The sequence below is a fragment of the Ranitomeya imitator genome, chromosome 3 (genome assembly GCF_032444005.1).
Source record: "Ranitomeya imitator isolate aRanImi1 chromosome 3, aRanImi1.pri, whole genome shotgun sequence".
Classification (NCBI taxonomy): domain Eukaryota; kingdom Metazoa; phylum Chordata; class Amphibia; order Anura; family Dendrobatidae; genus Ranitomeya; species Ranitomeya imitator.
In genome coordinates, this window is record NC_091284.1 from 178,385,874 (window position 1) to 178,409,845 (window position 23,972).

General features: G+C 43.2%; 1 protein-coding gene across 1 annotated transcript in view; it reads left to right on the forward strand.

The window, feature by feature from the left end:
- LOC138673067 (amine oxidase [flavin-containing] A-like) overlaps positions 1-23,972 on the forward strand; it is a 141,793-nt gene that overhangs the window by 95,143 nt on the left and 22,678 nt on the right. Inside the window, exons 13-14 of the mRNA XM_069761648.1 lie at positions 1,667-1,778; positions 14,368-14,430. Coding sequence (XP_069617749.1) covers positions 1,667-1,778; positions 14,368-14,430 — 175 coding nt within the window. The remainder of the gene's footprint in view (positions 1-1,666; positions 1,779-14,367; positions 14,431-23,972) is intronic.

Below are 23,972 nucleotides of genomic sequence, written 5' to 3' on the forward strand. Positions count from 1 at the left end.
AAGATTTCCTGTGTATCTACATGAAGAATAACAGTATTTATGGCTATTATGTGACTTATATCCTGCATTCTCACAAGTTTTCCCCTCCACATGCTTTGTCTTTGATACCCATTGATACCCGATGCAATGACTTCTCCAGTTGACGATAAAGCACAGAGAGGCGAATACCTGCTTGACATTAACTTTTTTAGCTCACAGAGAAAAGCAAGAAAGCAATCTCCTCATCTTGCAAGTCTATCAACAAAATGCTGGATGCCATTAAACTGCTTGTGTCGGCTAATAATGATCTGTTGCTATATCTCTCTCACTTGTTACTGTCCAGCTGCAAAGTAAAGTTATTTATATTAGATCTACATCATTAACATATAGCACTGGGAACATTGGGCAGCACCCATTGAAGAGTAAACTTTTTCTGTTCGCAGGAATGTTTCTGCTGTGTATCTTGTTGCATTCTTTAGTGACAACACGGAATATTATTTGAATGTTCGTTGTATATGCACGTATACTGTATCCTCTTATTGTATATGAAATCCTTATAATAGTTTTATGGCTGTATGAGGTTGTATGTGTATATGAGTTTGTATATGTTGTATTTTTAAAGGGGATGTCCACTACTAGAATATTAATATTGATGACCTATTCATCCGGCACGCTCACTGTCACTGGGTAATGAGTACAGAGCAGAATACTGCTGCTCCATTGCGTGCCGATTCAAATGAAAAGGAGCTGATCTGCAGTACTTGGGTGCGGCCACCAAACAGTGTGATGGTACAGCAGTGCGTATGGAAACTGATGACCAGTGTGGGCGCTGGGCGTAGAGCTGATCTGCATCGTCCAACTCACAGCTAATCTGCAGTACCTGGCTGCAGACAAAGCATTATTACCGCCCCTTACTTTGTTTATATATGGCTGCTGCTGGAGCTAGTAATAGCTTATCGGTTGTGGTGCAGGCTATTTAACCCCTGCCAAACTGATATTAACGATCCTAAATATATTCTTCTGTATCGATGTAGTGGAACTCTGCTTTAAGAACGACATTTTGTTCTTCATAAAATGTCTAGTTGAGATTTGAGGGGGTGAGGGATGTCAGGGTTCAGAAAATATTTAATTTCTGCAATCTTTTGTTAGTTGCAAATTTACTATCATAAAGGTTCTCATGCACAATAGTTTGACTGTATAAAATGGCATTTTATGTAATTCATATATTAGAGAGAATTTGTTAATAGGTTTTTACTATGTAATCTGAGGACAGCATGAGTTTGGGGTTGAGACACAGATTTCAGGGATGTGTCACTTATTAGGCTGTGTGCTGTTTGTTCCATAAAATAAAGGTTTTACCACCAAGAGATAATCACTGATCTCTGCCCAGACTACTGTTCACGTGATCCCTGGTCCGACCATGCCCTCTCCTCTGATAAGCAGCTCATTGACAGTATACAATGGACATAGTAAGCTGTGATGTGGGTGGGGTTATCTTTCTCAGCTCTGCTTCATGCTGCATCTAAGAACTCTACTTGTGTCACAACTGCTGCACCCAGTAATCTAAGTGATTCATCACTGGAATCAAGGTCTCTTTTCCTACATTATATTGCTCTTTGATGAGGTAGCAAAAAAGTAGTGACAGATTCCCTTTAAGTATGCTTTAAAGTTTCTCCTCTTTCTAAAGTGTCATTCGGCAGCCCGTTGGCAGTCTTTACTTTGCTGGAACAGAAACTGCTACTCAGTGGAGCGGGTACATGGAAGGAGCAGTTCAAGCTGGGGAGAGAGCAGCCAGAGAGGTACAATTTCTCTAAAATAATTATAGAAGTAATTGGTAATATAAAAGTAGCAGAATGTTCCTAAAGGTGACTGGTGAAATCTGCTAGTCTCTCTAATTATCCTTAAGAAACATGAAGCAATACCAGGAAAATTCATCCACAGAAGATCCTTCTGCTCTTCTGACCTCAGAGTGATCAATAGAAGGCCTGGTTGAACATTGAGGATGTTGATTAAAATTAAATGAACACATATCTACAGACCTTGTTTCTCATTATCTCAATCAAATGTTTTAATGAGGATCTGGTTCCATTTTGATGGTGTATTTTCTCAGTTAAACTTCTCTGCTAAATTCCTGCTAAATCAATTTTCATGACTATTTAATGCTTTAGAGCCCTCTAGTGGAGCTTGCTGCCATTGCACATCGCCTTTGCTTGTGAGCTCTAGCTTGTACCTCATTTAAACATGCTCCTTTGGTATCTATGTTCTTTTTCATAATCTGTTGCTAGATAACAGTACGTATTATTTTATGGAGCTGTTCATACATCAATAACAAAGAAAGTCTATGTTTTTCCATATTTAACATTTTATACAGTTGGGTGAAAAAGTGTTTGCCCCCTTCCTGATTTCCTATTCTTTTGCTTGTTTGTCACACTTAAATGTTTCAGATCACCTAACAAAGTTAAATATTAGACCAAGATAACACAAGTAAACTCAAAATACAGTTTTTAAATGGAGGTCTTTATTATTAAAGGAAAAAGAAATCCAAACATTTAGGGTACTGCAGACTTGTAGCTTAACCCCTTTCCGACTTTGGGCGTAAATGTGTGCTGATGTCGGATTCCCTGCCGGAGCCCGAACCTTTCTGGGCACATGTCAGCCTATCTATACAGCTGACATGTGCCTGCAACAGCCGCGAGTGAAATTGTAATCCACACATGGCTGCTTACCCGTTAAATACCTCTGTCAGTTTCTGACAGCGGCATTTAACTTGCGCTTCCAGCAAGCACGCTGGATATCTCACCCATCGGTGACCCGTCACTTGATCGCGGGTCACCGATGGGTTAGCATGACAACCAGAGGTCTCCAGCAGACCTCTATGATTGTCACAGCCGGAATTAACCCGATCGCTAAATGGCAAGAAAGAAAAGTCAAAACGCCAGAATTAAATTTTTCTGCTCGTCGCAACATTTCATTAAAATGCAATAACGGGCGCTGAAAAGATCGTATCTGCACCAAAATGGTAACATTGAAAACATCAGTTCGGCACACAAAAAATGAGACCTCAGACAATCAGAGGTCACGAAAAATGAAGGCGCTACGGGTATCGGAAGATGACACAATTTTTTTTTTTTTTTTAAAACAAACATTGAAATTTTTTTTCACTACTTAGATAAAAAGAGAACCTAAACATGTTTAGTGTCTATGAACCTGTAATGACCTGGAGAATCATATTGGCAGGTCAGTTTTAGCATTTAGTGAACATGGTAAAAAAAAAACACCCAAAAAACAACTGTGGGATTGCACTTTTTTTGCAATTTCACGGCACTTGGAATTTTTTCCCCGGTTTCCAGTACAAGATATGTTAAAACCAATGGTGTCGTTCAAAGGTACAGCTCGTCCTGCAAAAAGCAAGCCCTCACATGGCCATTTTGACCAAAAAGTAAAAAAGTTATGACCCTGGGAAGAAGGGGAGCAAAAACGAAAATGCAAAATAAACGAAAAAATCTCCTGGGGATTAAGGTGTTAAAGGGAACCTGTAAGCAGGATTGTGTACACTAGCCTACACAAAGTGTCAGGTCGGCACCATGATACTACCGTATTTTCCGGCGTATAAGATGACTTTTTAACCCCTGAAAATCTTCTTAAAAGTCGGGGGTCGTCTTATATGCCGGGTGGTGGGTGGGGGGGAGTGGTCTTGATGACGGAGAAGGGGCGTCTCACAGGAAAGTGTGAGTGGAGTATTCCCCTATTACTTCATTGTAGCTGCAGCGTGGGGTCTCTGTGCTGGGGAGCGGCGGCGGCTGCTCCTCTTTGTGCCGCGTGGGTGCTGTGCTGTGGGGCGGCGTATCTTCGTGCCGTGGGTGCTCTGTGCTGTGGGGCGGCAGCGGAGTATCTTCATACAGCGTCGGGGCTCCGCCGGCATTTCCTCATAGCCTGGAGGCACCGGCAACTCCATTGCTGCGATGCGGTGGCCTCCGGGAAAATGGCCGCTGGGGGAGGCGCATGCTCAGATTCAGATCTCGTCCCGAGATCTCAGGAGATGAGATCTGAATCTTGAGCCTGCACCTCCCCCAGCGGCCATTTTCCCGGAGGCCACCGCATCGCAGCAATGGAGCTGCCGGTGCCTCTGGGCTTTGAGGAAATGCCGGAGAAGCCCCGACTCTGCACTAAGATAGGCCGCTCCACAGCACAGAGCCCTGACGCTGCACGAAGATACGCCGCACAGTACAGCACCAACGCGGCACAAAGAGGAGCAGCCGCCGCTCCCCAGCACAGAGACCCCACGCTGCTACAAAGAGGTAATAGGGGGATACTACACTCACACTTTCCTGTGAAACGCCCCCTCCCTTCGTTATCGGGATCACCCCCCCAACCCCCCCCCCCCCCCAAGGCACATTAGTCACCGGCCCTATAAGACGACACATGGCATGTAAGAAGACCCCCTTTTAAGAAGATTTTATATTTTAACTGGAAAAGTTGGGGGGTCGTCTTATACGCCCAGTCGTCTTATACGCTGGAAAATACGGTAATTAAAATGATTGTTGATGAAATCTGTCTTGTGGTTGTTGTTTAATCATTATTTTCAGTTTTGAGTTAATGATGTGCTCATGCTCTGGGGCGGCCTGTGGGGGGTCTTCATGTGGTACTCTGATTAGCTATTCACACTGAAGACTACTGACAGGACTGATCCCTCACTGACCTGCCCCCTAGTTTTCATAATGAATATATGTACATACTCAAGAAAAACAACACCTTCTGCAGGCAGATGCCAACCATGGCACCTGCGCTGCAGCATAATCACATGTTTAATGTTCAGTTAATAAATGTGCTTGATGTTTTCCTGAGTATAAAAAAAATCCATGTTAAAATCAGCTATGGGTGTAAATACTGTAGGTGGTCCAAGAGCTGCTACTGCTCATGTCAGCACTCTGCATTATGAAGACCTAAGCAGAGTGCCACGTAAAGACCCCCCCCCACAGGCTGCCCCGGAGCACAAGCATTTCACTAACTCAAAACTGAAAATGAAGATTAAACAACAACCACAAGATGGATTTCATCAACCAAAGAATCATTATAATCAGTATAACGGCATTGACCTGACACTGTGTGTAGGTTACTGTGCACAATACTGCTGACAGGTTATCTTTAAGACCGGACATCCTCTTTAGGGTATGTGCACACGTCAGGATTTCTTAGAAAAGAAAGGAATGTCCAACTTCACCGAGTCCATAAAAAAGCGTTTTCTTTATTAACAAACTTTTAACATGGAGCATACAGACTTCAGCACAACCATATGGGTAAGAATCTCAAATGCGTTTCTGGAGACTAGGCTCCCTTAATCATGACCTTTCTTGCAGAAATTTTCCTGACAAAAAACGGACATTTTTGCCAGAAATCCGCATGCGTTTTTTTCACGTTTTTTCATGCGTTTTTGACGCGTTTTTTGTGCGTTTTTTCCCAAATGCATAGAATAGCGGGGAAAAACGCAGAAAATCCACAAAATTAATGAACATGCTGCTTTTTTTTACCGCGATGCGTTTTTTTTTTTTTTCGCGGAAAGAAATGCATCATGTGCACAAAACATGCAGAATGCATTCTAAATGATAGGATGCATAATGTATGCATTTTTAATGAGTTTTTATAGCGTTTTTACCGCGAAAAAAACGCGAAAAAACCTGAACGTGTGCACATAGCCTTAAGCTCCCCATTTGATAGTTATTGACTAAACAATGATTCTGCTTGCAGCTATCTCATCTGACTCTCTCATACACAAGAACGCTTGCTCTGCCAATCGTTTTTGTCATGGTTGTGGACAGGGTTCCTTCACTGTCCTCTCGGGGTTAATTTGTGTAGCCTCCTTTTGGTTTGGGGAGGGCTATATTTGCCCACCTTCATCTGGGGATCCTTGTCTGTGAAACTTATGTCTTAGCTGTGTGTCTGACCCCCTGGTGTGCTTAAATATTGTTTGGTCCGATTGTTTTCTTGTGTATGACTCGGTCTGTTTTTCTCATTCTGTGCTTTGCCTTGTGACTCTGCTAATTGTCTGTTTCTGGCTCTGACGCTCGGCTTGATACTCTATCTTCCCTCCTGTCTGCCCCGTTTGTACTGCACCGCTATCTTCGGCTCCCTGCCTTTTTAGCTATGTCTCGACCACGCTTACGTCTCACCCTTTTTGGCACTTCATCGACCTCCCAGCATGACTTCGGCACGTTCAGACTACTCTCCGGGTTCACCAGTGACTGCCGTCACTCGGCGTCTGGCTCCGCCTTCGTCCACTCCCCCGGAGGTCACTTTTCTCAGGTCCTGTGCTCTGGCAGGTAAGCTCACCGCAGCGCTCCTTAGGCTGGGTTCACATTGCGTTAAGTGCAGTCCGCTGACGGCATCCGTTACATAGCGGCACTAACGCTATGTAATGGATGCGTTAGCGCACCCATTGACTGCCATTATGTAGCGCATCGCTAACGCATGTTATAATCGGCATGCGTTAGTGATGTGCCGTCATTCTGTGACGGACCCTCGGACACAGTCTGCAGCGTTTTTGGGTCTGTCACCACTAGCACAGATAGAGCATCTGCGCTAGCGCGATCGCATAAACGCGATCTTTTTCGGCACTTGCGTTAACTCAGTCCATTAGCGTATGCGCTGAACGGACTGCACTTAACGCAATGTGAACCTAGCCTTACTCTCTCTCTGTCCTTCTGAAACGCGTGCACAGACTCCTGCTGTAAGTCTGCAGCAGGGCTCTTGATAGTTTTAACCCCTTCATGACCCAGCCTATTTTGACCTTAAAGACCTTGCCGTTTTTTGCAATTCTGACCAGTGTCCCTTCATGAGGTAATAACTCAGGAACGCTTCAATGGATCCTAGCGGTTCTGAGATTGTTTTTTCGTGACATATTGGGCTTCATGTTAGTGGTAAATTTAGGTCAATAAATTCTGTGTTTATTTGTGATAAAAACGGAAATTTGGCGAAAATTTTGAAAATTTCGCAATTTTCACATTTTGAATTTTTATTCTGTTAAACCAGAGAGTTATGTGACACAAAATAGTTAATAAATAACATTTCCCACACGTCTACTTTACATCAGCACAATTTTGGAAACAAAATTTTTTTTTGCTAGGAAGTTATAAGGGTTAAAATTTGACCAGCGATTTCTCATTTTTACAACGAAATTTACAAAACCATTTTTTTTAGGGACCACCTCACATTTGAAGTCAGTTTGAGGGGTCTATATGGCTGAAAATACCCAAAAGTGACACCATTCTAAAAACTGCACCCCTCAAGGTGCACAAAACCACATTCAAGAAGTTTATTAACCCTTCAGGTGCTTCACAGCAGCAGAAGCAACATGGAAGGAAAAAATGAACATTTAACTTTTTAGTCACAAAAATGATTTTTCAGCAACAATTTTTTTATTTTCCCAATGGTAAAAGGAGAAACTGAACCACGTACGTTGTTGTCCAATTTGTCCTGAGTACGCTGATACCTCATATGTGGGGGTAAACCACTGTTTGGGCGCACGGCAGGGCTTGGAAGGGAAGGAGCGCCATTTGACTTTTTGAATGAAAAATTGGCTGCACTCTTTAGCGGACACCATGTCACATTTGGAGAGCCCCCGTGTGCCTAAAAATTGGAGCTCCCCCACAAGTGACCCCATTTTGGAAACTAGACGCCCCAAGGAACTTATCTAGATGCATAGTGAGCCCTTTAAACCCCCAGGTGCTTCACAAATTGATCCGTAAAAATGAAAAAGTACTTTTTTTTCACAAAAAAATTCTTTTAGCCTCAATTTTTTCATTTTCACATGGACAACAGGATAAAATGGATCCTAAAATTTGTTTGGCAATTTCTCCTGAGTACACCGATACTTCACATGTGGGGGTAAACCACTGTTTGGGCACATGGTAAGGCTCGGAAGGGAAGGAGCGCCATTTGACTTTTTGAATGAAAAATTATCTCCATCGTTAGCGGACACCATGTCGCGTTTGGAGAGACCCTGTGTGCTTAAACATTGGAGCTCCCCCACAAGTGACCCCATTTTGGAAACTGGACCCCCCAAGGAACTTATCTAGATGCCTAGTGAGCACTTTAAACCCTCAGGTGCTTCACAAATTGATCCGTAAAAATGAAAAAGTACTTTTTTTTCACAAAAAATTTATTTTCGCCTCAATTTTTTCATTTTCACATGGGCAATAGGATAAAATGGATCCTAAAATTTGTTGAGCAATTTCTCCCGAGTACGCCGATACCTCATATGTGGGGGTAAACCACTGTTTGGGCACACGGCAGGGCTCGGAAGGGAAGGCGCGCCTTTTAACTTTTTGAATGGAAAATTAGCTCCAATTGTTAGCGGACACCATGTCGCATTTGGAGAGCCCCTGTGTGCCTATGCAATGGAGCTCCCCCACAAATGACCCCATTTTGGAAACTAGACCCCCCAAGGAACTTATCTAGATGCATACTGAGCACTTTAAACCCCCAGGTGCTTCACAGAAGTTTATAATGCAGAGCCATGAAAATAAAAAATAATTTTTCTTTTCTCAAAAATGATTTTTTAGCCTGGAATTTCCTATTTTGCCAATGGTAATAGGAGAAATTGGACCACAAATGTTGTTGTCCAGTTTGTCCTGAGTATGCAGATACCCCATATGTGGGGGTAAACCACTGTTTGGGCGCATGGCAGGGCTCAGAAGGGAAGGCACGCCATTTGGCTTTTTAAATGGAAAATTATCTCCAATCATTAGCGGACACCATGTCGCGTTTGGAGAGCCCCTGTGTGCCTAAACATTGGAGATCCCCCACAAATTACCCCATTTTGGAAACTAGACCCCCAAAGGAACTAATCTAGATGTGTAGTGAGCACTTTGAACCCTCAAGTGCTTCACAGAAGTTTATAACGCAGAGCCATGAAAATAAAAAAAAAAAATTATTTTCTCAAAAATGAATTTTAGCCCGCAATTTTTTATTTTCCCAAGGGTAACAGGAGAAATTTGACCCCAAAAGTTGTTGTCCAGTTTCTCCTGAGTACGCTGATACCCCATATGTGGGGGTAAACCACTGTTTAGGCACATGCTGGGGCTCGGAAGTGAAGTAGTGACGTTTTGAAATGCAGACTTTGATGGAATGCTCTGTGGGCGTCACGTTGCGTTTGCAGAGCCCCTGATGTGGCTAAACAGTAGAAACCCCACACAAGTGACCCCATTTTGGAAACTAGACCCCGAAAGGAACTTATCTAGATGTGAGGTGAGCACTTTGAACCCCCAAGTGCTTCACAGAAGTTCATAACACAGAGCAGTGAAAATAATAAATACGTTTTCTTTCCTCAAAAATAATTTTTTAGCCCAGAATTTTTTATTTTCCCAAGGGTTACAGGAGAAATTGGACCACAAAAGTTGTTGTCCAGTTTCTCCTGAGTACGCTGATACCCCATGTGTGGGGGTAAACCACTGTTTGGGCACACGTAGGGGCTCAGAAGGGAAGTAGTGACTTTTGAAATGCAGACTTTGATGGAATGGTCTGCGGGCGTCACATTGCGTTTGCAGAGCCCCTGGTGTGCCTAAACAGTAGAAACCCCCCACAAGTGACCCCATTTTGGAAACTAGACCCCCAAAGGAACTTATCTAGATGTGTGGTGAGCACTTTCAACCCCCAAGTGCTTTACAGAAGTTTATAACGCAGAGCCGTGAAAATAATAAATACGTTTTCTTTCCTCAAAAATAATTTTTTAGCCCAGAATTTTTTATTTTCCCAAGGGTTACAGGAGAAATTGGACCACAAAAGTTGTTGTCCAGTTTCTCCTGAGTACGCTGATACCCCATGTGTGGAGGTAACCCACTGTTTGGGCACACGTGGGGGCTCAGAAGGGAAGTAGTGACTTTTGAAATGCAGACTTTGATGGAATGGTCTGCGGGCGTCACGTTGCGTTTGCAGAGCCCCTGGTGTTCCTAAACAGTAGAAATCCCCCACAAGTGACCCCATTTTGGAAACTAGACCCCCCAAGGAACTTATCTAGATATGTGGTGAGCACTTTGAACCCCCAAGTGCTTCACAGACGTTTACAACGCAGAGCCGTGAAAATAAAAAATCATTTTTCTTTCCTCAAAAATGATGTTTTAGCAAGCAATTTTTTATTTTCTCAAGGGTAACAGGAGAAATTGGACCCCAGTAATTGTTGTGCAGTTTGTCCTGAGTATGCTGGTACCCCATATGTGGGGGTAAACCACTGTTTGGGCACACGTCGGGGTTCGGAAGTGAGGGAGCACCATTTGAATTTTTGAATACAAGATTGGCTGGAATCAATGGTGGCGCCATGTTGCGTTTGGAGACCCCCTGATGTGCCTAAACAGTGGAAACCCCTCAATTCTACCTCCAACACACCCCTAACCCTTATCCCAACTGTAGCCGTAACCCTAATCACAACCCTAACCCCAACACACCCCTAACCACAACCCTAACCCCAACACACCCCTAACCCTAACCACAACCCTAATTCCAACCCAACTCTAAGGCTATGTGCCAACGTTGCGGATTCGTATGAGATTTTTCAGCATCATTTTTGAAAAATCCGCGGGTAAAAGGCACTGCGTTTTACCTGTGGATTTACCGTGGATTTCCAGTGTTTTTTGTGCGGATTTCACCTGTGGATTCCTATTGAGGAACAGGTGTAAAACGCTGCGGAATCCGCACAAAGAATTGGCATGCTGCGGAAAATACAACGCAGCGTTCCCGCGCGGTATTTTCTGCACCATGGGCACAGCAGATTTGGTTTTCCATATGTTTACATGGTACTGTAAACCTGATGGAACACTGCTGCGGATCCGCAGCGGCCAATCCGCACCGTGTGCACATAGCCTAATTCTAAAGGTATGTGCACACGCTGCGGAAAACGCTGCGGATCCGCAGCAGTTTCCCATGAGTTTACAGTTCAATGTGAACCTATGGGAACCAAAAATCGCTGTACACATGCTGCGGAAAAACTGCACGGAAACGCAGCGGTTTACATTCCGCAGCATGTCACTTCTTTCTGCGGATTCCGCAGCGGTTTTACAACTGCTCCAATAGAAAATCGTAGTTGTAAAACCGCAGTGAAATGCGCAGAAAAACCGCGGTAAATCCACGATAAATCGGCAGCGGTTTAGCACTGTGGATTTTTCAAATCCGCTGCGGAAAAATCCGCATAGGACCAGAATACGTGTGCACATACCGAAACCCTAACCCTAGCCCTAACCCTAGCCCTAACCCTAGCCCTAACCCTAACCCTAGCCCTAACCCTAACCCTACCCCTAACCCTACCCCTAGCCCTAACCCTACCCCTAACCCTAACCCTACCCCTAACCCTACCCCTAACCCTAGTTCTTACCCCAACCTTAGTGAAAAAAAAAAAAATTCTTTATTTTTTTTATTGTCCCTATCTATGGGGGTGACAAAGGGGGGGGGTCATTTACTATTTTTTTATTTTGATCACTGAGATAGGTTATATCTCAGTGATCAAAATTCACTCTGGAACGAATCTGCCGGCCGGCAGATTCGGCGGGCGCACTGCACATGCGCCCGCCATTTTGGAAGATGGCGGCGCCCAGGAAAGAAGACGGACGGACCTCGGGCGGCCAGGTAAGTATAAGGGGGGGAGATCAGGGCACGGGGGGGGGGCGTCGGAGCACGGGGGGGTGGATCGGATCATGGGGGGGGTGGATCGGAACACGGGAGGGAGGATTGGAGCACGGGGAAGGATTGGAGCACGGGGTGAGGGATCGCTGTGCGGGGGGGGTGGATCGGAGCACGGGGGGGTCGCTGTGTGCGGGGGGGGGATCGGAGTGCGGGGGGGTTTGATTGGAGCGCGGGGGGTGTGATTGGTGCACGGGGAAGCGGACAGGAGGACGGGGGAGCGGAGCACAGGACGGAGGGGAGCGGACCACAGATCGGGGGGCTGGGGGGGCGATCGGAGGAGTGGGGTGGGGGCACATTAGTATTTCCAGCCATGGCCGATGATATTGCAGCATCGGCCATGGCTGGATTGTAATATTTCACCAGTTTTTTAGGTGAAATATTACAAATCGCTCTGATTGGCAGTTTCACTTTCAACAGCCAATCAGAGCGATCGTAGCCACGAGGGGGTGAAGCCACCCCCCCTGGGCTAAACTACCACTCCCCCTGTCCCTGCAGATCGGGTGAAATGGGAGTTAACCCTTTCACCCGGCCTGCAGGGACGCGATCTTTCCATGACGCATATGCTGCGTCATGGGTCGGAATGGCACCGACTTTCATGACGCAGCGTATGCGTCAAAGGTCGGGAAGGGGTTAATGTTTTTTTATGACACTGCCACTGCTAGACCTCTTTGGTTGCAGGTCATCTATTAGAAAATAAAAGGATAATCTGTTCAAAATCAGCCATGCAAGTGATCCTTTTCTCTCTCGCAATAATCTGCCGGGGAAGAGTAGAGGACCCTAATAAAGACTAGATGAGCGGCGGCAATCCTATAGCACAAGTGCCAGAGGGTGAATGCAGAGCCCTCCCTGTGGGCACGTGCGCCATTGCGTTCTGCATCAGTGGACCGGGGCCGGCGGGTGAGGAGACCAGCGACACCAGACCCTACTTCAGCTGGTCTGTGTCCTCGGACACACATCCAGCTGAAGTGTATTGCAGTACACAAACTTGCCAGGTCAATGCACCGCAATCAGAGGTGAGCAGCTAACGTTGGCGCACACATGATTGGGTGCACGGCAGTGACGTCATGTTCATTTTGTTGCTTGGACACTGAAATCAGCTGCCAGTTTCAGAAGATGAGGCGGTGGATTAGACTCGCAGGGGTCCCCAACTCCAGTCCTCAAGGCCCACCAACATGTCATGTTTTCAGGATTTCCTTAGTCTTGCCCAGGTAATAATTGCATCACCTGTGCAATGCAAAGGAAATCCTGAAAACATGACCTGTTGGTGGGCCTTGAGGACTGGAGTTGGGGACCCCTGGATTAGAGGATTGAAGGAAGGTGTTTTTTTTTTTTTATATGCATTGTACAGTGGCACCAGCAGGATGGGGGACATATACAGTTATATGAAAAAGTTTGGGCACCCCTATTAATCTTAAGCTTAATGTTTTATAAAAATTGTTTTTTTTGCTATTTCAGTTTCATGATTTCTCATGATTGCATACACCTGGATATGAAGTTCAAAGCTCAATGAGGTTAGAAAACCAGGCAGGCAGGGTGCCAGTGGGTTGCTACTGTATTCTGAGGTCTTCCAATAACCTCCAGGTAATTACACAATAATTTTAGACCCTGACAGCTGTTGGCTGTCAGAGTAAAATTGACATATATAATACACTGCAATACCAGGGTATTGTAATGTATTATACCAATGATTAGAAGATTGGATGTGCCCTAGTAGGACTAAACAAAATACAAAACAAAAAATAAATATAACAATCAAAAAAGTAGAAAATAAACATTTCAAATAAAAAGCTAAATTACCATTTCAATTTCTCTTCTGCTTGTCTCTTTTGAGGCCATGTTTTTATGAAAATTCTGCAGCCCTGGGCAGCTTTTCCAGGACTAACATCACATTATGCCAGTGGTCCCCAGCCTTTCTTACCTTGAGAGACATATTTAGGTCTGAGAGAGGGCCGTGAGCCACATTCATAGCCTTCCCCCAAATATTCGCATCCAGCTCATGCCTCCCCACAGTAGTGACACCGAGAGCCCACATTATGGGTGTAATGACAGCCAAAGCTTCCCCACAGAAATAATACATTACAATCATTAGGCACTCTCAACTCAAACACTATCATATCGTGCTTCATTCACCTCCTCTATCTGACAGTATCACTCAGTTTAGCACTTTTTTTTCCCTATATTTTCCCTAATTTTTTCTTCCCTATGATTGTGGAGCCTACTGAAACAGATTAAGGGACCTTGTTAAACGCTTAGGAAGCATTTACAGATGTTTTTGTTAATTATTCTAATTTTTTTAGATAATGACTTTTGGGTTTCATTGGCTGTAAGCCATAATCATCAATATTAACAGAAATAAACACTTGAAATAGATCACTCTGTTTGTAATGACTCTATATAACATATGAGTTTCACATTTGGTTTGAAGAACTGAAATAAATTAACTTTCTGATGATATTCTAATTTTGTGAGAAACACCTGTATATGCTTTACAAATGCTGTAATGGTAGAACTTCATTTTAATTGGGTTGAGAAGGGTGATTTGTTTTATAGGCTAAGCTTGAAAGTCTTTTTTTTAAATATTTCTATAAAAGTATTTTTTTTTAATTCTGCTAATCCACAATTTTAAATGTTCAACCTTAATCAACATTTAGTAGAAATGGTTCTATTCAAATCATTATATGCTTTCACACTGTGAAATTCTAAAATTCTAAATTCTTGCAGATAATGTGCAAAATGGGACTCATAGCGGAAAATGAAATATGGTTGCCTGAACCAGAATCTGTGGTAAGTTCCACATCAACTTCAATTCATATAATTAGTTGTGCTTAACTGGAGACAAGACAAAACCTTGTCTCTGTAACCCCTTTTCTTGCAGTTTATTATCTACAGATCCCCTCTAGCTGAACAATATAGGCTGCGCGCTTCAGAGACAGCTGATGAAAATTGAAGCTGGTGGGATACAGGCAGCTGTAGGGAAATTGTGCTAATATGATTATCACGTGTAAATAAGATACGACTTCAGCATGTCCGTATTACAAACACTTAGCAGCTCATATCCTGATCTATTTGTTTTTGCATAATGCGACTTTACTCTGGATATTATATAACTCATTTTTTATTTCCTATGTAGTGTGTGACTGAAGATTAGCACCGATGAGTCCCATTAATTAATGCATTGGTTTGGTGGGGGTCAATTTTATCTGACCCCAGCACACACCCACAAGCATCCTACTCAGATACATGAACCCCAGTGGCATTGTTAGAGCCTATGATTTCATATGCTTTACCCTGTCTAAATTTTTTTAAAAAGCATTGAGATTAAAAAATCTCACAGAAAATGAAGCAATCAGATCATTTTCTAAGTGACACTTAATAATACTCATTTATTTACCAAATAGTAAGACAAATATTATCATACAATGTCAAAATAATGCCGCCAACACCATGACCTTGTATTACCACCACATAGTGCCTGCATACAACCACCATCTTGTAACTAAACAGAACCCACTATACCAAGATTAGTATACAAATAGTTTGTTTCATAAGGTAGTATTAATATTGCCACGTGAGCTCAATAACCTGCATATACATTGGTGACCGAATAATACCATCATACTATTATGGAAATTTGGTTTGGATAAATCTATCCCTGTGTGTGCTGCGGCCTTTCCCAATAAGACTGAGTATTCTGAGTGCTCATCAAGAATGAGACTGTACACCATGGTGACGCAATAACATTCCACCAATACTGACGGTTTATTGTACATACATATAGAAAGGGGGTGGTTAGTTAATTACCATATTTTGAAGCTCCTCTGTTATTGGTTACCTAAATATATATGGAATATTGTGATTAATGCACATATGAATGCTGATTAAACAACTAAAGCATAGCTGTCTCCTTCATCTGCATCTAGGACAAAGTTGATACATCTGATCATCACTTAGTACATCTGGTGCTGTTCCGCTTTTTCCTGGAAAGCCCCAAACAGTCTGTCTGGCTTATATCAGTTTATGTCAGCCATTTTAAGCAATTTATTACAATGTATATATTAGCTGTGAGTATATATGAGTTTATATACAAGTGAGATCTATATGAAATATATATATTTCCATCATGAAATATATATATTTCCATCACAATACTGATCATTACAAGAAAAACCACAATAATAAAACTAATATTGCCATCAGTGACAATTATTCACTAGAGCTCTATATATAGTATATAGTGTATACAGTAAGTGTACAGGTGGCGAGTGACATCATACACAGGAGCTCTGTAGATAGTACATAGTGTATACAGAGCAGGGACATCCAGTGACTCAATGGTGACATTTCCAGTTGAAGTAATTCAGTTTTTTCTAAATCCAGTGCAGATCTCTATGGTTGCTTTCAGCCATGACTCTTCTCTGCAAAATGTAACACACAGATATTTGTGGATGAGCACTGCTAGAGTACACTCCCCACTCCCGACACCCCCACTTCTATATGGCGCTTGATGAAGAAGAAATTCACATAGCTGCCCTGGTGCCATACATAGTAACTATTTCTCTTTTATTTATCCTACCAAAGCAGTATCCATAACAATTAAACATTAAATTTGTGATGTCCCCCTTTGTGACCTTCTCACTGTAGAAATGTTCTCCTGTGTGGCCCCCAAAAAGTATTAAAAAATTCACTTTTATGCCTTCATATAGTAGTAATGTCTGTCTGTGTGTCCAAACACAGCAGTAATGCCCCCACCCACACCCAGATGTGCATACAATAGTAGTATACACCTATTATTCGACATACAGCAATAGCAGCCACCTTTTGTGACCTGTTACAGTTGTAATGCCTCCATTTTGGACCCATAGGGTATGGGGCCACAATGGGATACCTTAATTAAGTATTGGGTCTCAATAGGGGACATTATTATTATTATTATTATTATTATTAATAATTTATTTTATATATCACCATTGATTCCATGGTGCTGTACATGAGAAGGGGTTACATACAAATTGCAGACATCGCTTACAGTAAGCAAACTAACAATTACAGACTGATACAGAGGGGCGAGGACCCTGCCCCTGCGGGCTTACATTCTTCAGGATGGTGGGGAAGGAGACAGTAGGTTGAGGGTTGTAGGAGCTCCAGTGTCGGTGAGGCGGTAACTTCGGTAGTGGTGAGGAGGCAGCAGGGTCAGTGCAGGCTGTAGGCTTTCCTCAAGAGGTGGGTTTCCAGGTTCCGTCTGAAGGATCCGAATGTGGTTGATAGTCGGACGTGTTAGGCAAAGAATTCCAGAGGATGGGGGATATTCGGGAGAAGTCTTGGAGGCGATTAGGTGAGGAGCAAATAAGTGTGAAGGAGGTCTTGGGAGGAACGGAGATTACGTGAGGGAAGATATCAGGAGATTAGTTCTGAGATATATGGAGGAGGCAGGTTATGGATGGCTTTGTAGGTCAGTATTAGTAATTTGAACTGGATACACTGAGGGAAAGGGAGCCAGTGAAGAGATTTGCAAAGGTGGGAAGTGGAGGAGTAGCGAGGAGAGAGATGAATTAGTCAGGCAGCAGAGTTAAGGATGGACTGGAGAGGTGCAAGGGTGTTAGCGGGGAGGGCACAGAAAAGGATGTTGCAGTAGTCGAGATGGGAGATGACGAGGGCATGCACAAGCATTTTAGTAGACTGACGGTTGAGGAAAAGGTGGATTCTGGAGATATTTGTGAGCTGGAGGCGACAGGAGGTGGAAAGAGCTTGGATATGCAGTTTGAAGAATAGGGTAATGTCAAGGGTTACTCCAAGGCAGCGGACTTCCAGTGCGATAGATAGTTCAGGTAAGGAAGATCTATAAGATGGAGGAAAGATGATGATTTCAGATTTGCCCACATTGAGTTTGAGGAAGCGAGAGGAGAAGAAGGAGGATATGGCTGATAGACACTCCAGGATTCTGGACAGCTGGACAGCAGAGAGGTGACATCTGGGCCAGTGAGGTAGGTCTGAGTGTCATCAGCATACAGATGGTACTGGAATCCATGGGACTTTATGAGTTGTCCCAGGCCGAGTGTATAGATTGAGAAGAGTTGGTGTCCGAGAACAGAGCCTTGAGGGACTCCAACAGAGAGAGGGTGGGATGAGGAGGTAGTGTGGGAGTGGGAGACGCTGAATGTGCAGTTGGAAAGGTATGAGAAGATCCAGGATAGGGCGAGGTCTTTGTCTTTTATTAAAGTATAAGGTCATAATGGGGGAGATTTTGAAAGTACAGAGATACAATAGGGGAAATTATTAATGTGAAGGGCCACAATGAATTACTACATTAATGTCCCCCTTTGTCATTCCATATATTAATACTGTCCCCCTCTGTGACAACCATACATTAATAATTTCACCCACTGTGCCTCATACATTAATAATGCCTTCCATTGTGGCCCCATAAACTAATAATGTCCCTCATTGTAGCCCTGTACTCTATTAATATCACCCATTTTGACCTCCATACAATGAACCAAAAAATTTTGTAAATAGTACTAGGATAGTGCTTCTAACAGACACTCTCTCCATGAGTTTAACAATATTATTGAAGAAAAGAGTTGAAGCACACAAAATGTTCAATTTATGAATTGTTTTGTTTTTAATAATATTTGTATCAATCAAATATACCCAAATGATACATTGGAGGAAGATCATACATTAAATTTTTCCAACAAAATTGCCATTGATATAGTCACCTCTGTAAATTTTTCATGCTGAGGGGGTGTTCCCTGAAACATCACACACCTTCTCATTTAACCCCTTTACCCCCAAGGTTGGTTTGCACATTAATGACCGGGCCAATTTTTACAATTCTGACCACTGTCCCTTTATGAGGTTATACCTCTGGAACGCTTCAACGTCATGATAGTGGTAAAATTTATTTGATATTACTTGTGTTTATTTGTGAAAAAAATGGAAATTTGGCAAAAATTTTGAAATTTCGCCATTTTCCAACTTTGAATTTTTATGCAATTAAATCACAGAGATATATCACAAGAAATACTTAATAAGTAACATTTCCCACATGTCTACATTACATCAGCACAATTTTGGAACCAAAATTTTTTTTTGTTAGGGAGTTAAAGTGTTAATAGTTGACCAGCAATCTCTCATTTTTACAACACCATTTTTTTTAGGGAGCACATCTCATTTGAAGTCATTTTGAGAGGTCTATATGATAGAAAATAACCAAGTATGACACCATTCTAAAAACTGCACCCCTCAAGGTGCTCAAAACCACATTCAAGAAGTTTATTAACCCTTTTCGTGTTTCACAGGAATTTTTGGAATGTTTAAATAAAAATGAACATTTAACTTTTTTTCACAAAAAATTTACTTCAGCTCCAATGTATTTAAGTTTATCAAGGGTAACAGGAGAAAATGGACCCAAAAAGTTGTTGTACAATTTGTCCTGAGTACGCCGATACCCCATATGTGGAGGTAAACCACTGTTTGGGCGCATGGCAGAGCTCGGAAGCGCCATTTGACTTTTCAATGCAAAATTGACTGGAATTGAGATCTGACGCCATGTTGTGTTTGGAGAGCCACTGATGTGCCTAAACATTGAAACCCCCCACAAGTGACACCATTTTGGAAAGTAGACCCCATAAGGAACTTATGTAGATGTGTGGTGAGCACTGTGACCCACCAAGTGCTTCACAGAAGTTTATAATGCAGAGCCGTAAAAGTAAAAAAATCATATTTTTCACAAAAATGATCTTTTCGCCCCCAATTTTTTATTTTCCCAAGGGCAATAGAAGAAATTGGACCCCAAAAGTTGTTGTACAATTTGTCCTGAATACACTGCTACCCCATATGTGGGGGTAAACCACTGTTTGGGCGCATGGCAGAGCTCGGAAGGGAAGGAGCGCCATTTGACTTTTCAATGCAAAATCTACTGGAATTGAGTGTGGAACGCCATGTTGCGTTTGGAGAGCCACTGATGTGCCTAAACATTGAAACCCCCCCACAAGTGACACCATTTTGGAAAGTAGACCCCCTAAGGAACTCATCTAGATGTGTTGTGAGAGCTTTGAACCCCCAAGTGTTTCACTACAGTTTATAACGCAGAGCCGTGAAAATAAAAAATCCTTTTTTTCCACAAAAATTATTTTTTAGCCCCCAGTTTTGTATTTTTCCAAGGGTAACAGTTGAAATTGAACCCCAAAAGTTGTTGTCCAATGTGTCCAGAGTACGCTGATTCCCAATATGTGGGGAGAACCACCGTTTGGGGGCATGGCAGAGCTCAGAAGGGAAGGAGCGCCATTTGGAATGCAGACTTAGATGGATTGGTCTGCAGGCATCACGTTGCATTTGCAGATCCCCTGATGTAACTAAACAGTAGAAACCCCACACAAGTGACCCAATATTGGAAACTAGACCCCCCAAGGAACTTATCTAGATGTGTTGTGAGAACTTTGAACCCCCAAGTGTTTCACTACAGTTTATAACGTAGAGCCGTGAACATTTTTCCCACAAAAATTATTTTTTAACCCCCAGTTTTGTATTTTCCCAAGGATAACAGGAGAAATTGGTCCACAAAAGTTGTTGTCCAATGTGTCCTGAGTACGCTGATACCCCATATGTTGGGGTAAACCCCTGTTTGGGCGCACGGGAGAGCTCGGAAGGGAAGGAGCACTGTTTTGCCTTTTCAACGCAGAATTGGCTGGAATTGAGATCGGACACCATGTCACGTTTGGAGAGCCCCTCATGTGCCTAAACAGTGGAAACCCCCCAATTATAACTGAAACCCTAATCCAAACATACCCCTAACCCTAATCTTAAGGGTAACCCTAACCACACCCCTAACCCTGACACACCCCTAACCCCTATCCCAACCCTATTCCCAACCGTAAATGTAATCCTAACCCTTACTTTAGCCCCAACCCTAACCCTAACTTTAGCCCCAACCCTAACCCTAACTTTAGCCACAACCCTAACTGTAGTCCTAACCCTAGCCCCAACCCTAACCCTAGCCCTAACCCTAGTGGGAAAATGGAAATAAATACATTTTTTTAATTTTTTAATATTTCTCTAAGGGGGGGATGAAGGGGGGTTCGATTTACTATTTATAGCGGGTTTTCTAGCGGATTTCTATGATTGGCAGCCGTCACACACTAAAAGACGCTTTTTATTGCAAAAAATATTTTTTACGTTACCACATTTTGAAAGCTATAATTTTTCCATATTTTGGAGAAATCATGTGAGGTCATGTGAGGTCTTGTTTTTTGCGAGACGAGTTGCCGTTTCTATTGGTAGCATTTTTGGGCACATGTCATTTTTTGATCGCTTTTTATTCCGATTTTTATGAGGCAGAATGACCAAAAACCAGCTATTCATGAATTTCTTTTGGGGAGGGGGCGTTTATACCGTTCCGCGTTTGGTAAAATGAATAAAGCATTTCTATTCCTCGGGTCAGTATGATTACAGAGATACCTCATTTATATCATTTTTTTATGTTTTGGCGCCTTTATATGATAAAAACTATTTTATAGAAAAAATAATTATTTTTGCATTGCTTTATTCTGAGGACTATAACTTTTCTATTTTTTCGCTGATGATCCTGTATGGCGGCTCTTTTTTTGCGGGAGAAGATGTTTTCAGCGGTACCATGGTGTCTTTTTGATCGCGTGTTATTCCACTTTTTGTTCGGCGGTAGGATAATAAAGCGTTGTTTCTTGCCTCTTTTTTTTTTTTTTACGGTGTTTACTGAAGGGTTTAACTAGTGGGACAGTTTTATAGGTCGGGTCGTTACGGACGCAGCGATACTAATTATGTGTACTTTTATTGTTTTTTTTATTTAGATAAAGGAATGTATTTATTGGAACAATTTTTTTTTATTATTATTATTTATTTAGGAATTTTTTTTTTTTTACACATGTAAGGGGGAACATCACAGTAAAGTGACAGATCGCTGATCTGACACTTTGCTGTGCACTGTGTCAGATCAGCGCTCTTGGAGGCTTCCCGGTGCCTGCTCTGAGCAAGCGCTGTGAAGTCACCTCCCTGCAGGACCCGGATGCAGCACCGCGGCCATTTTGGATCCGGGCCTGCTACAGGGAGGAGGAGGTAAGAGACCCTCGGAGCAACGCGATCACATCGCGTTTCTCCGAAGATCTCAGGGAAGCACGCAGGGAGCCCCCTCCCTGCGCGATGCTTCCATATACCGCCGGAACACTGCGATCATGTTTGATCGCAGTGTGCCGTGGGTTAATGTGCCAGGGGCGGTCCGCGGCCACTCCTGGCACATAATGCCGGATATCAGCTACGATAGTCAGCTGACACCCGGCCGCGATCGGCCGTGCTCCCCCCGTTAGTGCGACTGATCGCGCTGGACGTACTATTCCGTCCTTGGGAAGTAAGGCCCACCCCACATGGACGGAATAGTACGTCCAATGGTAGAAAGGGGTTAAAGATTTTTCTGTATTTTCATGACTATGAAAATTGTACATTCACACTGAAGACATCAAAACTATGAATTAACACATGTGAAATTACTTAAGAAAAAAGTGTGAAACAACTGAAATTATGTCTTATATTCTAGGTTCTTCAAAGTAGCCACCTTTTGCTTTGATGACTGCTTTGCACACTCTTGGCATTCTCTTGATGAGCTCCAAGAGGTAGTCACCGGGAATGGTCTTCCAACAATCTTGAAGGAGTTCTCAGAGATGCTTAGCACTTGTTGGCCCTTTTGCCTTCACTCTGCGGTCCAGCTCACCTCAAACCATCTCGATTGGGTTCAGGTCTGATGACTGTGGAGGCCAGGTCATCTGGCGTAGCACTCCATCACTCTCCCTCTTGGTCAAATAGCCCTTACACAGCCTGGAGGTGTGTTTGGCGTCATTGTCCTGTTGAAAAATAAATGATGGCCCAACTAAACGCAAACCGGATGGAATAGCATGCCACTGCACGATGCTATGGTAGCCATGCTGGTTCAGTATGCCTTCAATTTTGAATAAACCCCCAACAGTGTCACTAGCAAAGCACCCCCACATCATCACACCTCCTCCTCCATGCTTCACGGTGGGAACCAGGCATGTAGAGTCCATCCTTTCACCTTTTCTGCGTCGCACAAAGACATGGTGGTTGGAACCAAAGATCTCAAATTTGGACTCATCAGACCAAAGCACAGATTTCCACTGGTCTAATGTCCATTCCTTGTGTTCTTTAGCCCAAACAAGTCTCTTCTGCTAGTTGCCTGTCCTTAGCAGTGGTTTCCTAGCAGCTATTTTACCATGAAGGCCTGCTGCACAAAGTCTTCTCTTAACAGTTGTTGTAGAGATGTGTCTCCTGCTAGAACGCTGTGTGGCATTGACCTGGTCTCTAATCTGAGCTGCTGTTAACCTGCGATTTCTGAGGCTGGTGACTCGGATAAACTTATCCTCAGAAGCAGAGGTGACTCTTGGTCTTCCTTTCCTGGGGCGTCCTCATGTGAGCCAGTTTCTTTGTAGCGCTTGATGGTTTTTGCCACTGCACTTGGGGGCACTTTCAAAGTTTTCCCAATTTTTCTGACTGACTGACCTTCATTTCTTAAAGTAGTGATGGCCACTCGTTTTTCTTTACTTAGAATTTGCATTATGGCAAGAAAAAAGTAGCTAACAGTCTATTCAGTAGGACTATCAGCTGTGTATCCACCAGACTTCTGCACAACACAACTGCTGGTCCCAACCCCATTTTAGGCAATAAATCCCACTTATTAAACCTGACAGGGCACACCTGTGAAGTGAAAACCATTCCCGATGACTACCTCTTGAAGCTCATCAAGAGAATGCCAAGAATGTGCAAAGCAGTCATCTGTTGTGAATTCTGTGGCTGAATTCACTCCTGTGGTCACAAGTGGTACTGCAGCTTCTGAGCTTCCTCCCTCAGGTGTTCTGGTGAGCTCGTTAACTGCTTCATTACTTAACTCCGCCTGATGCTGCTATCCTTGCTCCTTGTCAATGTTTCAGTGTTGGATCTGAGCTTCTCCTGATTGTTCCTGTGACCTGCTGCTCTGTATAGCTAAGTGCCTTTTGTTTTTTTGATGCTTTTTTTCTGTCCAGCTTGTCTTTTGTTTTGCTGGAAGCTCTGAGACGCAAAGGGTGTACCGCCGTGCCGTTAGTTCGGCACGGTGGGTTTTTTTTGCCCCCTTTGCGTGGTTTTGCTTTAGGGTTTTTTGTAGACTTCAAAGTTCGCTTTACTGTCCTCGCTCTGTCCTAGAATATCGGGCCCCACTTTGCTGAACCTATTTCATCCCTACGTTTTGTCTTTTCATCTTACTCACAGTCATTATATGTGGGGGGCTGCCTTTTCCTTTGGGGAATTTC